This window comes from Letharia lupina, assembly GCF_014066315.1.
Source record: "Letharia lupina isolate WasteWater1 chromosome Unknown contig_9, whole genome shotgun sequence".
In the NCBI taxonomy this organism is placed as follows: Eukaryota; Fungi; Ascomycota; class Lecanoromycetes; order Lecanorales; family Parmeliaceae; genus Letharia; species Letharia lupina.
Genome location: NW_023502978.1, coordinates 136,196 through 148,672, shown reverse-complemented (window position 1 = coordinate 148,672; position 12,477 = coordinate 136,196). Strand labels below are relative to the sequence as shown.

The 12,477-nt window shown below is 51.7% G+C and overlaps 4 protein-coding genes across 4 annotated transcripts; 3 read left to right on the top strand and 1 right to left on the bottom strand.

The window, feature by feature from the left end:
* Positions 1-161: 161 nt before the first annotated feature.
* On the top strand, positions 162-1,607 carry HO133_010524 (uncharacterized protein; the record flags this gene model as incomplete). Its single annotated transcript, XM_037301376.1, has 1 exon — positions 162-1,607. The coding sequence occupies one exon, from the start codon at positions 162-164 to the stop codon at positions 1,605-1,607; it is 1,446 nt and encodes a 481-aa protein (XP_037153010.1).
* Positions 1,608-3,761: 2,154 nt separating this feature from the next.
* On the bottom strand, positions 3,762-5,647 carry HO133_010523 (uncharacterized protein; the record flags this gene model as incomplete). The annotated part of the gene is made up of 8 exons (XM_037301375.1): positions 3,762-4,197; positions 4,267-4,643; positions 4,706-4,773; positions 4,857-4,893; positions 4,946-4,970; positions 5,124-5,280; positions 5,385-5,517; positions 5,579-5,647. The coding sequence occupies 8 exons, from the start codon at positions 5,645-5,647 to the stop codon at positions 3,762-3,764; spliced, it is 1,302 nt and encodes a 433-aa protein (XP_037153009.1).
* Positions 5,648-7,723: 2,076 nt separating this feature from the next.
* Positions 7,724-8,956, top strand: HO133_010522 (uncharacterized protein; the record flags this gene model as incomplete). The annotated part of the gene is made up of 1 exon (XM_037301374.1): positions 7,724-8,956. The coding sequence occupies one exon, from the start codon at positions 7,724-7,726 to the stop codon at positions 8,954-8,956; it is 1,233 nt and encodes a 410-aa protein (XP_037153008.1).
* Positions 8,957-9,782: 826 nt separating this feature from the next.
* Positions 9,783-11,783, top strand: HO133_010521 (uncharacterized protein; the record flags this gene model as incomplete). Its single annotated transcript, XM_037301373.1, has 2 exons — positions 9,783-11,448; positions 11,776-11,783. The coding sequence occupies 2 exons, from the start codon at positions 9,783-9,785 to the stop codon at positions 11,781-11,783; spliced, it is 1,674 nt and encodes a 557-aa protein (XP_037153007.1).
* Between the last annotated feature and the right edge of the window lie 694 nt (positions 11,784-12,477).

The following is a 12,477-nucleotide window of genomic DNA, read 5'->3' as shown; positions in this document are numbered from 1 at the left end:
GATACCAGTGTACAAATAGAAAGCAAAAAATTGGCTCCTACTTTGAAATTTCCATGTACTGCCGTTCACGGTGACGACATGTCAGTGGTCCGGAAAACGTGCTGATGTATCTTTCCCTCCGTTTCCCCAGCGAGCAATCAAAGTTTTGATACACTCTTACAATGCCCTCCGCCTCCTCCCTCCCTCAAATATCCCGCCTCGCAACTCTCGAACCCTCCTCCCCCTCCCGCGCCTGGCTCACCGCCCCACACCCCACCCTCCCCCTCCTTGCCACCTGCTCCTCGGATAAGACCGTCCGCATCTACTCTCTCACCTCCTTCACACTCCTCTCAACCATAACGGGCGGCCACAAACGAAGCATACGAACATGTGCTTGGAAGCCGAATCTCAAAGGCGAGTCGGTGCTGGCTACGGGCAGCTTCGACGCCTCAGTGGGGATATGGAGACGTTACGATAATGACATGAACCCCCAGCCCAAGGATGTTCTGTCGGGCCTGGACTTCGATGCTCGGGATAAGGCCATCGCCAGTGGACAGATGGGTGACGAGCATGCAGAAGAGGATGAAGAAGATGATGATGAGTGGCGTTTCGCCATCGTCCTCGACGGGCACGAATCCGAAGTCAAATCTGTCGCGTGGTCTTCCGGGGGTAATTTACTGGCTACGTGCTCGAGAGATAAGAGCGTCTGGATCTGGGAGGAAGTTGGGGACGATGACTACGAAACTATCGCCGTGATGCAGGAACATGAGGGCGATGTCAAGTGTGTGGCGTGGCATCCGGAGGAGGAGCTGTTGGCGAGTGCGAGTTACGATGATGATGTTCGGTTGTGGAGGGAGGATGTGGATGATTGGGGCTGCTGTGGGGTGTTGAGGGGCCATGGGAGTACGGTTTGGTGTGTGGGGTGGGAGGGGGTGGTGCCTCGGGTCTTTGGGGATGTTGAGGACGGGCAGAAGGATACAAAAGAGAGGTGGGTGAAGAGGCGGGAAGCGTCAGGGCCGAGGTTGATGAGTTGTTCGGATGATCTGTCAATACGCGTGTGGAGGAGACGACCGAAGGAGAAGGTGCAGCAGTCCAGGCTGAGTATCATACGGAGCGGCACCTCGGAGGAGGATTGGGTTGAGGAGGGGCAACTGCCGAAAGCGCATAGTAGGCCGATCTACGCGATCGCCTGGAGTAAGAGTGGGAGGGTGGTGAGCACCGGAGGAGACGGGGCTGTTGTTATCTACGAAGAGAGGTGGAAGAAGGCCGGCGGGAACGCAGAGTCTAAGGTTACAGAGGCTCATGAGGGCGGAATGGGAGGGGCAGAAGTAATCGGAGAGTCCAAATTGGATGGGGCAGAGCCAATGGAAGAGGTCACAAACGACACTGGATCGACATCCGAAGCAGACGGGCAACAAGGGAAGCAAGCCGAGATGGAAGAGACACCGGATGCTACGGAGTGGGTTGTCATTGCGCAGATTGAAGGTGCTCATGGAGTGTTCGAAGTCAACCACGTAGCATGGGCCCCAAGAAGAGACAAGAATGGAGGTAGCAACGTCGAGCAAGAAGAGTTGATTGTCACCACTGGAGATGATGGGACGGTCAAAGTATGGACTTTGGATGTTTGAAGACGGCCCGGTCTAGGGAAGAAGCCATCCGACCAATAACGCTCGGTCATCAGCAACAGCTTGAGAACAGCGACCGGCAACGGTTGCGAGTCCAAGCCCAAGATGACGCCAGAGAGAGAGACTTCGTCTTACGATTTACAGAGACTCCAGGCTTGATACTGCCAGACAAGCTGACAGAATTCTAGCCCCCCGGACGTGGGGACACTTTTCGCCCAACCCAACTCCCATTCGCGCTCTCGTCCAGTCTCGGTTGGATGCTTCATAGATGCATAGGGAAGTATAAATTGGGTTGAGGAGCGATACGCCGCCTCTTACTCTCTGGCTCTTCGATTCTCGCTCTTATAATCACACTCGCACTCTTCATGCTACAATTGTTCTAAACTCTTCTTCTCTCTACAAAAGGATCACTTGTAATGTAAATTCAAGTCGTTTGTAATAATCTATGTCGGTCTGGCTACGCCCGCTTCGAAATTCCAAGGTACTTTTCCGAAGACAAAGTGACTCCCCATCAATCCACAATCACCCTAACTCTTCGACCTCTACGACATCCGACATCCTTCTCCCATCACCGAAAGCTCATCGTCTCAAACATCTCAGCTATTCCTCTGACCGGCAATCTCCTGCCATGATTTCCATCTCCAACATCTCGACCATCCCAGCCAACCTTCTCAACAAACGTCTCGACCTAACAAGACAACAGCCATCTCCAAGTCAATTCAGCATGATGGCGAAATCTCAAGACCTTTCCTGTTCCGACACGGCTCTCGAAGCAACAAGGACGACGGACCTGAACCCGAAAGCGTCAGAGCCGTCCCCACTGCTACGAACCTCCCACCCCCCTTGAATCACGCCGCCTTATTCTATCCACCGGCGCAGTCTTTTTGAACACCCGAATCCCTTCGAGGAAGTCATCTACCCGGCACGCCTACCTGCCGGTCAGAAAGATCCCCCTTCTTCTTCTCCGCCGCCGCCGCTGCTGGTTCATAGCCATGTCCGTACCGAAGTCGTCGACGTATCCGACCAGTCTCCGGCTCACCCATCAGGACGTCCGCTTCGATGGTCTTGGGCATACCCGTCTTATGCAACGCGACGTGATAGGGACTACGGTGGCATCGCTTAACTGGTCACGGGCGTGTGGCCTCCACACCCTGATCGTCCGACAGGAGTTTGGAAGCTCCTTTGAAAAACTCTCGACAGTGCTACGTGGTGTATCTCTGCTGCTGCAAGTCTTACTCTTTCCCTTTTTTTTCGCTGACGACGCAATGGTGGCGTGGACTTTTGATGGCACAGTTCTTGGCCTACTCTAATGACCGCGCGTGACGGTAATTCGCCCGTCCGTCCTCGGTTGGTGATACGACGATCTGACTTACCGTCGTGGAAGGTGGGACTTGGCTCTTTGGATGGAAAGGTGCGGAGACAAATCCGACGCGGTCGGTTGAGCCCGGGACTATCTATATGGGGAGATTTGTTTGCGGTATGGTCGCTTCATTTTTGAGAGCCGGGCTTCCGGATGAGGGCATGGGAAAGCGGCGTTACGTGTACATACATGGAGGATGCAGGGGATTTTCTGGAGGAGTTGTGACCTTGTCGGGGCACTACATTTGTCGGGATCGTTTGGGCGGTTGATGTGTTGACGCCCTTTTGTTTGTTTGATTTCTAGTGGAAGTCTACAACCTTGGAATGGCAATGATGTCAATACGGTGGATTCGGGTAGATATAGCTAGAGGTGGTGGCTGGATTTCCCTGGGTGGGGTGCCTGCTCGTCAGCTTCGGGCCACCCCTGACGGAGGTAGCTACAGTTCTGTCGTCTTCAGGTGCCAAAGATCAGACCTAGAATTCGACCTCGACGGTGATCGCAGTGCGGGATGACGGAGTTCAAACTTGCGCCGAGCAAGAAGGAATGTGTCCCCGTCTCACGACAGGAGTCATCCCCGATATCAGCTCTAGGACAACTCTGCTCATAATTACATAGCTGGCACCTGGGTATTGGAATTCAGCATCTCAACCCTATTGTGCTTGGCAACAACTATAAGTAGCACACAAACTCCATAGAAAAACAACAAGCCGTCATCAACTTCAACACTGGGTAAAAATGATACAGCTGGGTGGAATGGGAATTGAGCATCAAGCGTCCGTCATAGGATCGCCCCGCCCTCAAACGGAGTCATCGGAAAACTTCCTCTCGTGAACCTCAACAATCTCCTCTCGACTCTCCGTTTGTCCCTCTGCACTCTTGTTGCTCAAGCTATTCAGCATTTGCGAATACCAGCCCTGCTGCTTCCTGCCCCTGCCCTCCCGGTTTGGACTCGCGTCGCCAGTCCTGGCATCATCAACCGCGACGACGACACTTCCGCCGTTCTTGTCACCCGAGGACGGCGAACGTTCGCTGTTGCCACTGCCGCTGCTGAGGAGAAGCAGGTATTGACGCACGCGGCGGAACAGTGGTGGCAAGGTAGGAAGGCAGGCGCAGACTATGCCGACTTTGACCTCTACTTGGATCCAGAGACCGGCGGGGACGATGGACCACGTGATGTCGGTGAGATCCATCTCCACAAGGAAAGGGATGCGGACCGCTCCTGCTACGCATACGCTGTGAGGAGAGCGGCGTTAGTTCCGGGCGCTGCGGTCCATCAATGAGGGCATCGGGCGCGTCACTTACAGAGCACCGGCTAGAAAGAGTCCGATAAGACTTAGGCGTTGTGCCAACGATTTTTTCAAGCCCCAAAGTGGAGGGATCGGTATCAAGAAGATGATGACGTCCATGAGCAGGCTGACGCCCGTGATTAAATAACTCGCTAGGTTCTCGTCGATGCATTTACCGTGAGGGATAGCTTTGTCCCAGAAGTAGGCCAGAGGTCGGCAGGAGACCATGACGGAGACAAATTGAGCGACAAACCAGGCTAGGTTGAAACATCCGGCGAGAATCAGAGTGAAAGCCATCGGGCGTCCCGTAAAGAGCCGGCGATAAAATAGGAGGATGGACATCTTCAGTCCCGTCATTGAGAAAGCGAAGAGGACTTGCGTGATCCAGAAATTCTGGAGATTATCAGTCTTCAGAACCTCTCCACAAGCCTTGGGGAAGCGTCTGGATAGCAGACCTTGAGAAACCCCGTCATGTGCGAAGCACCAAGTGTCACGATATGCTTCCCAATGCCGTTAACTACTCCTGATCATCGAACAAGCGTGAGTCTTCTGGTCCCACATACCCGTTCCAATGGTACTCAAGGAACTCGGGAACATGGAACTCACCGCTCAAGATGTTCGCTGTTTCACCTAGGGTGACCAACTGCAATGATATTAGTCGGATTGGCTCGTTGAGTTTTTTTTCGGAAACGAACCATGACGAAGAAAATCAGATAATCACTACACATTGGTTTGAAGTTAGCATTGCCGATAGAAAATGCTCAGTCGCCCCAAAGATACCCTGAGAAGCATGATAGGGCCATATACTCCTCAAAATGTCTTTGGACTAAGGATTCGCTACTAAAGGGGGACAACGAGTCAGGAAAGACGTACTCCCACCAAAACTTGACATGTCCGATCTTCCTGGAGACAATGCGCAGAGCTACCAAGACGAGTGCCAGCAGAGTAATGACGACCATAACTGCAATGACTGTGGCCTCTCGGCTTTCGTCTAGGACGGGACAGAGCTTCTTGGCGAGACTTTGTGTTGCTGTTGAAGATTTATGAGCAAATTGAAATCACTCTCACACTTAGATCACGGGGAAAATACTGGGGACCGGGCAAGGTTCACGGCTAGGAAAAACAAGCACTCACTGAGCATATCAGCTGCTGTGCAGTTTGTTGTGATGCCAGCCAGCAGCTCGAGACGAAATATCTTGTCTTCGCAGAAACACTTTGGATCAGAAGGACACCCGCTGGCAATCATGCCCTTGATTGCATCCGGTTGCTTTAAGGTCAGTAGGTTAGCTGGGAAATTATCGTCACTGAGTGCTTGCTGGTAAACGCACAATGCACGAGGGCCATGTGAGGACATATTGCGCAGCTAATTTGATGAGTTCTGGAGGAGGAGAAGCCATGTTGCTATCCTTCAACGATCAAAAGCTTCGATGGAGCCTTTCATATGGGAGGGCGAAGAAGATGGGTACAGAGGTGCGAAGATGCCGGGCAGGAGTTGATTGAATATATAGTCAAAGGGGCCATGAAAAGTCCTACGAGGCCGTGCGCAGTTGGTTGACTAGTTGTCAAAGGGGCCATAACCTCCTACGAGGCCGTGCACAATTCAGATACCAGACAAAAGAAGTAAGCAGGAGCAAGCGGTGCATCTAGAGAAAAGTCTCGAACCGAAGCCGATGTCGAGGTCGAGCCGAGGAACGCTGCCCGATCATGGAACGTATGGCACTAAGAACAATGTGGGGAACCACTAGAGCTCGGTAGCCACGCTAATTCTCCGCATTTATATACCTACCTTACCTTAATTCTCCGAATCAGTCTAGGCCAGGCACCGTGCGCAGGGGCGTTGGGAGAGGCCGTGAGCTCTAGATTGTGAGGAGAAGGATCCACTGCTCTAGGTAGTGCACAGATTCTACCCGATATACTTGGCATGAGCATTTCCATTGTCGTCGGTGCCGATAATAATGGCTTCCACAATGGCTGCGCAGAGGCGTGATGCCACCATGTTCCTGGAGTACCTTAGGCACAGTATGGGATCTCGCCTGCATCGCGGCCCTTGTTTTCCTACTCGTAGCGTGATGGAGCAGTTGGTGGCGGTGGTGGCGGTGGTGAAATATATGCCAGCCACAAGCGCTGCCTTTTGACTGGTGCGGTACCTACCTTAGCTTCCGTTAGACACGCTGAAGATCGTACTAAGTTAAGCAGCCTAAGGTAGTCTGAATAATCCGAGATGATTGATAGATTCAGATTCGGATTCAGAGCTGCCACCCGCGGTATGGAAAGAAGTGGTAGTGTGGAAAAGGATCGAACAGTGTCTTCCAATTTCAGCTGAGAGCTTTTCAATGTGAAAAACTGCCCTCGAGTGACATACCCTTCCTGCAGGGTATCATCCTTAGTAAAGGATTTGCACGCCAAATCAACGATGGATGGTTCCGGCAGAGCGGACTAGAGAGCATTTCGCCCATTTCTGAGTGCTTATTCATTGGGACTGCTACGGGAGACGGTCCGGGGTCAGTCATTCTCAATTGAATGGTATTACCATTTATTCATCACTCCCAACTTTTCAAACATCACCCTTGGTACCTTCAATGCCCGACTTGTTCCACAGACATGACATCAACCACTGAGGTATGGGGTTTGACGCTGGATCGATACGATCAAGTCGTCGCTTCGTCGCAAAGATCCATCAACAGCGTTCTGAAACACAATTACAGGCTACAAATGTGGAAGGCGAAGATAGGAAAGGCGTTCCCACCGCTCTCAGCTTTATCCCATCTCCTAAGGTTTCGGACTCCGCTCCTGGAGATTTACTACCAAGCAAAAATTCGAGCTCATTCAATCGAGTCTTTTGAGATTTTCAATATAAAAATCTTTACCATCAATTCCGAATTCGCGTTAACGATGCATCTCCTAGCGCTGCGGGAAATTCGCTTCTTCAACCTCTCGGAAAGCCGCGTCAAAAAAACCATATCAAGATTATTGATGTTCTAGCCGTCAAAGTCACCCCACATCTTTTGCTCTTAGCACGAGGTTGTACGGGGAATCGCATTGGGGATGGAGCCGCGGGAGAGACCCGTAGTAAGCCAGGCTTCTGCGTTTACTCGTATATCCATGAGCAAGTTGGCCGTCTAAATTCTCAGCCAATCGTATATTTGCCCAAAGTTTCAAATGTCCCTTCATTACGAAACCGCTTATACTAATCTTCGAATAGCTACTACCGTTCCTATGATTTTCGAACTTCGGACGTACTCGTGTCATGATAGTACTTGGGGCTACGCCAGAGATCACGGCAAAGATTTTTATTAGTAATATGTGGGTGGGATATGCGCTGAGCGTGTGTTCTGCGCAACCACAGACGCCATAAATAAGAGGTAGGTACCTCTGTAATTGACCATCTGAGACAAACCGCCATCGCCGCATATACTTTGGATTTTCCATCGATCCATTTTCCCTTTGGTCCATGAGAAGAGAGTGACCTCGGCATGAAGTGCCTTCTTGCTCTCGTCGCAATTTTCAACGCTCTTGCCACCGGATCAGCGTCTCTCGATATTTTAGACGCACCGTATGCCGCTGCCTCAGGATTATCGTCTCCCGATGCCGTTCTAACGCTTCCACCACAGCCTGCGGGAGAGTCTCTGAGTAGTTTCTTGGACCAGATTTTCTCTATAAACATGGGGAACTCCTCCAATAATACAATTATCGCCGGTTCAAAGAACAAGAGAGCTTATGCTAGTGCCGATGCAACGGGCCCCTACACTGATTCATACGGCCTTCACCAGTCATGTTGGGACGATGATACGGGCTCGGGGACGACTACCTACAACATCAGCGTGGACTTTTCTGAATGCGGTACTGGCCTTAAACTTGGTACTGACATAGGCGTTTACACATTCACCAATGGCACAACGACCGACAACACCCACCTTCGCGACATGGTTGCCGACTTGTATATGTTGCGACATTCGAGGCAAAATCCCAATCCAAGATATGCCAATCACACAGCGGTGGTCGCCCAGCTAGCCATAGAAGAAGCAAATCCTCTCTTAAATAGCGGCCTCATCTGTCAAAATGCTTCAAGCACAGGCCAGACTGAAGCTATAGTCCATGACGAGCTCCGACATCTCCTTATGAACACCCACAGCTATTGGACGGCCGTCTTTATCAGCGCAGGAAGCGGTGCCGCCGTCGGCGGTGGCGTCGCAGCCGTCGCCGATCTCGTCTTCAACGGCAACGTCACAAATGAGAACGTCGTTCAAACAGCTATCGTCATTGGATCCGTTGTCATCATCGGTGGAATCCTAACCCGCTGCGACCAAGCCGGACGCCTGGATGGAGCCCAGAACGTAGTCTCAAATGTAAGGGAATTGGTCCCGCAAGGTCGCGAGGCTATTGTCCAGAACGTCTACATTTCTTGGGCTCGCCGGCAAATGCAAAGGATAGCCAGACAGCAGGTGGAAGAGGCTTTGAGTGAGGCCGGCGTCGGCTCCATTGCCGGTTCAGGGGCTACGTCACCCCATACGCCAGGCTCTATTTCTTCAATTCCTGGTTCTCCTGGCTCTGGGTTTGGAGATACCTGCCTTTCGGAATTGGAGGCCGGGCAAGCTGGCAGCGCCATAGGAGAAATGAGCGATGTGACCTTGGATCTCGAGCCTATCCAGGAAGTTCTCGAGCAATTGGGATCGCGCGATGAACAAGGTGGCTGCAGTTCTACATAGTAGCCTGGAGCTGGAGGGAGATTATTAGGAATGGGCAGAGTAGTTTCTGTTAGACCAAGGTGGACTGGGCTATGTCATTTTGATAGTCAGGTCCAAATTCACGAAACGGTCTTAAGATATATACAGCGCAGGTGTATGTCGTCGTCAACGCATTGTTACTCTCGCGTAAGCATACCTGGATCACTGATCCGGCAGTCTGTCTCCGTTGCCGGCTTGGCAGGGTCTATCTTTCTCATCGGGATAGGACCGAATATGCCTTACTTCACTGCCTCGTGCTCTCTCACACCAGGCCCCAGGCACCAACAAACATCGTCGAACGTACGAACAGCTTCGATATAAAAAAATTGACCTCCTCTGGGACTATGGTGGCTTCCTCAACGTGGTCATTACAATCCATTCACCGAGCACATGCATTGGCCAAGCGCCCTTGAGACACTCGCTCACTAGAAGCCACCAGATACAGAAGTATGGCTGACAACTCGAGCTCATTCTCCGATTCAAACCTACCTCGAAAGTCGCTTACATGACCATACCGCGATAGAGCTCTCGATTCTCCAGAGATGTTCTCCGCGCTTGCCAATTTCCTAAGCAGTGACAAGGAGTGATGCTCCGGAAACCCGCCCTTCCTACCGGCCATTGGTCACGTCCTTCTGCCTCCGGTTGTCGGAAATGGTACTTGGATTGCCTTACGTTGCAACCCCCCTTATTCATCAGGTACAGACTTGTGGATACTACTGCCTAGCTTCTAGCGTATACCACCTTGCGACGTTCTCAACCCTAAAGATTATTATTGATATTTTTTGTGCTTTCAAAGATCGTAACGCCAATGCGGAGCTACAGCCGCTTTGTCTACTCTCCTTCTGCTTCGAATACCATCCGTCTGCTGCGCGTTCTGAGGGATGAAGACCAATTACGCTATTGTTTGTCGACTTTCTCGAAAGACAACATCCCCGATTTCTATGCTTTATCATACAGCTGGGATGGCCAATCACGAGATCAGGTCATTCTTTGCAATGACACTTTGCTAGCGGTCACCTCAAACGTTCAAAAGCTCTTACCATACCTTCATCTCGAATACAAATCCAACTATATCTGGATCGACGCCATCTGCATCGATCAAGATAGCCCTATAGACCAAAACACTCAAATTCCATTGATGCGAATCATCTACACAAAAGCCATCAAGGTTATCGTCTGGCTTGGCGAGAGTGACGCCCATGTTGATCGGGCACTTGAAGCGATACCTGAACTCATACCGAGGCTCCGTGGTTTCGATGGCCGTTTGGGCCTAAATGACGACAGGTTGATGTCGCATGGTTTACCAAAACGCTCTGATGAGATTTGGCATGGAACTCGCGACCTCCTCTCTCGATCCTGGTTCACTAGGTTGTGGGTTTTCCAAGAAGCAGTCCTCGCTGAGAGCGTTGTGGTCATGTGCGGGAACAGGATTATGAATATGGATGAGTTAGTTGACTTTACGGCGAGCATGGCATCTGCGTCAGTGGTGGACTTGACAAGAGATACCGATTCAGACTTCTTCGCCGTTCTCACAGGCCTGGCTATGGTGCAAAGAATATCGCTCTTTAGAGAGTGGCGAGCTAATGGTCAAGGCATCAGCTTCATGAGCCTCCTAGAAGCAAGCCGTGATTTTTCCGTCACCCGAGACGCCGATAAAGTCTACGGCCTCCTTGGCCTGGCTTCCGATGCTCTCGGAGAAATCCTCAGAGTTGATGTGACTAAACCGGCCGTTGAGGTTTACATCGAAGCAGCAAAGTTTGACATCGCAAATGACCCCACTCTCAGTATTTTACGTTGTGCGTCTTCCAACCAGCCTCTTGAAGGTCTCCCATCCTGGTGTCCTAACTTCTCAGGCCCTCGGGCCTCAGAAATGCTCGGCAGCGAAGCAGCAAAGCATGATATCGCAAATAATGCCGGTGTCAAATTCTTCCCTTTGCTGTTTCCCAACCAGCCGTTCGCAAGTCTCCCATCCTTGTGGTCCAACTTCGCGGGTCCGCGGACTACCTCCCGATACAAACCTCTAAACGGCGAGGGTGGTCCGATTCACCACGCAGGCCTGAACCCTTCCTTTCTAACCTCTACCTCTAGCATCCTTCACGCCTTCAATAACCTCTTTCACGCCACAACGTCCACAGTAAACAACCTCCTTAGCGTCAGCGGTGTAACACTCGATCGAATCGTCCAAGTCGTCCCCAATGGCTGGCAATGGGACAACTCCGCCAACATCCCCCTCAGCGACGGCCGAGCAGCTCGTACACTCGTTTGGGAAGACGCTTGCTTGAAACTCTCTCAAAGAGTATACTGTTCGCCTTCAAGCAGAGACGTTCCAGAAGCGCATTGGCGCGCTCTTATCGCCAACACCCTGAACGGCAAAAAGTGCACCAGCAACCAGCGCGACGTGTACGTCCTCATGAAAGTCGGCTTGGCTATCGCCGCCGCGATGGAGCGCCAGCCTGCGATTGCGCGTTCGATGGGTAAGCCGTGCACTGACGCCCAGGCAGTGGATGTAAATGTCTTCTTCCGCTCTGCGAGTTTAGGTTGTATAGGGCGGCGTTTCTTTTCCACGGAACATGGAAGGATTGGTTTGGGGCCTGAGGGGGTGAGGGTAGGAGATCAGATCTGTGTGATCCGGAATGCGTGGACGCCGTTTGTTATCCGGTCAGGAGAAGGGAAGGGTTGTAGCCGGTTGATTGGGGAGGCCTATGTGGATGGGCTGATGTACGGGGAGGCTTTTGGATTGGTGGAGGAGGGTAATTGGGGAAGGATCTGTTTGGAATGAGATACTAACAAATATGTTCTAGATTACTGAGATGGATGGTATCTAAGCAAAGGTGTTCCCTGGGCATACCCATGATAAACCCACCATCTTCAGTTCACCTCGCGACGAAGGTCGAGCATCAAACGATTTCCGGTGACAAGGGCCACAGCGCTTGACTCGCCCGGTGCTACGGGGAGTTTGAAGAGTCGTATATGATAGCCGTCATATAAGATAGCTCTGCCGTAGCCCAGTAACGGTTTGCTTCCACCGAATAAGTAAGAGACATTGGTACGGAGCCATGGGAAGCGTGTGTCACCCGTATCGTACAACGAGGATCGGGCAGCAGACTGAGCACGCTCGCTCACGCTCCAAATTCAATCAAATCCGGTCTGATAAACGTTCCTAGACTGTATCACAAATAGAATAGCGATCATGTCCTCTTTCGCCCCTTTCATCTCTTGCGAAGGGAGATACGCAGGAGTTCACTTCTTCCGCTTTACTTGAGGCAATAATTTGCACATGGGTCGTCATCGCTGGTAAAGGAACTGTCGAAGAGTTCAGAGAAGGCCGGGGGGGGGGGGGCACATCGCTCCCCTTTCAAGTCCCCATTTCATCGATCATTCTCTAGAGTAGTTGTCTGAATCAGATGGGGGGCTGGCGGAGCGGAAAGTGTTCATCGGCTTCTCTTGCCAGACCGTACGATTCCTCGCGGATTGTCTTGCCAAGAGATGGAGGAACAGAAATT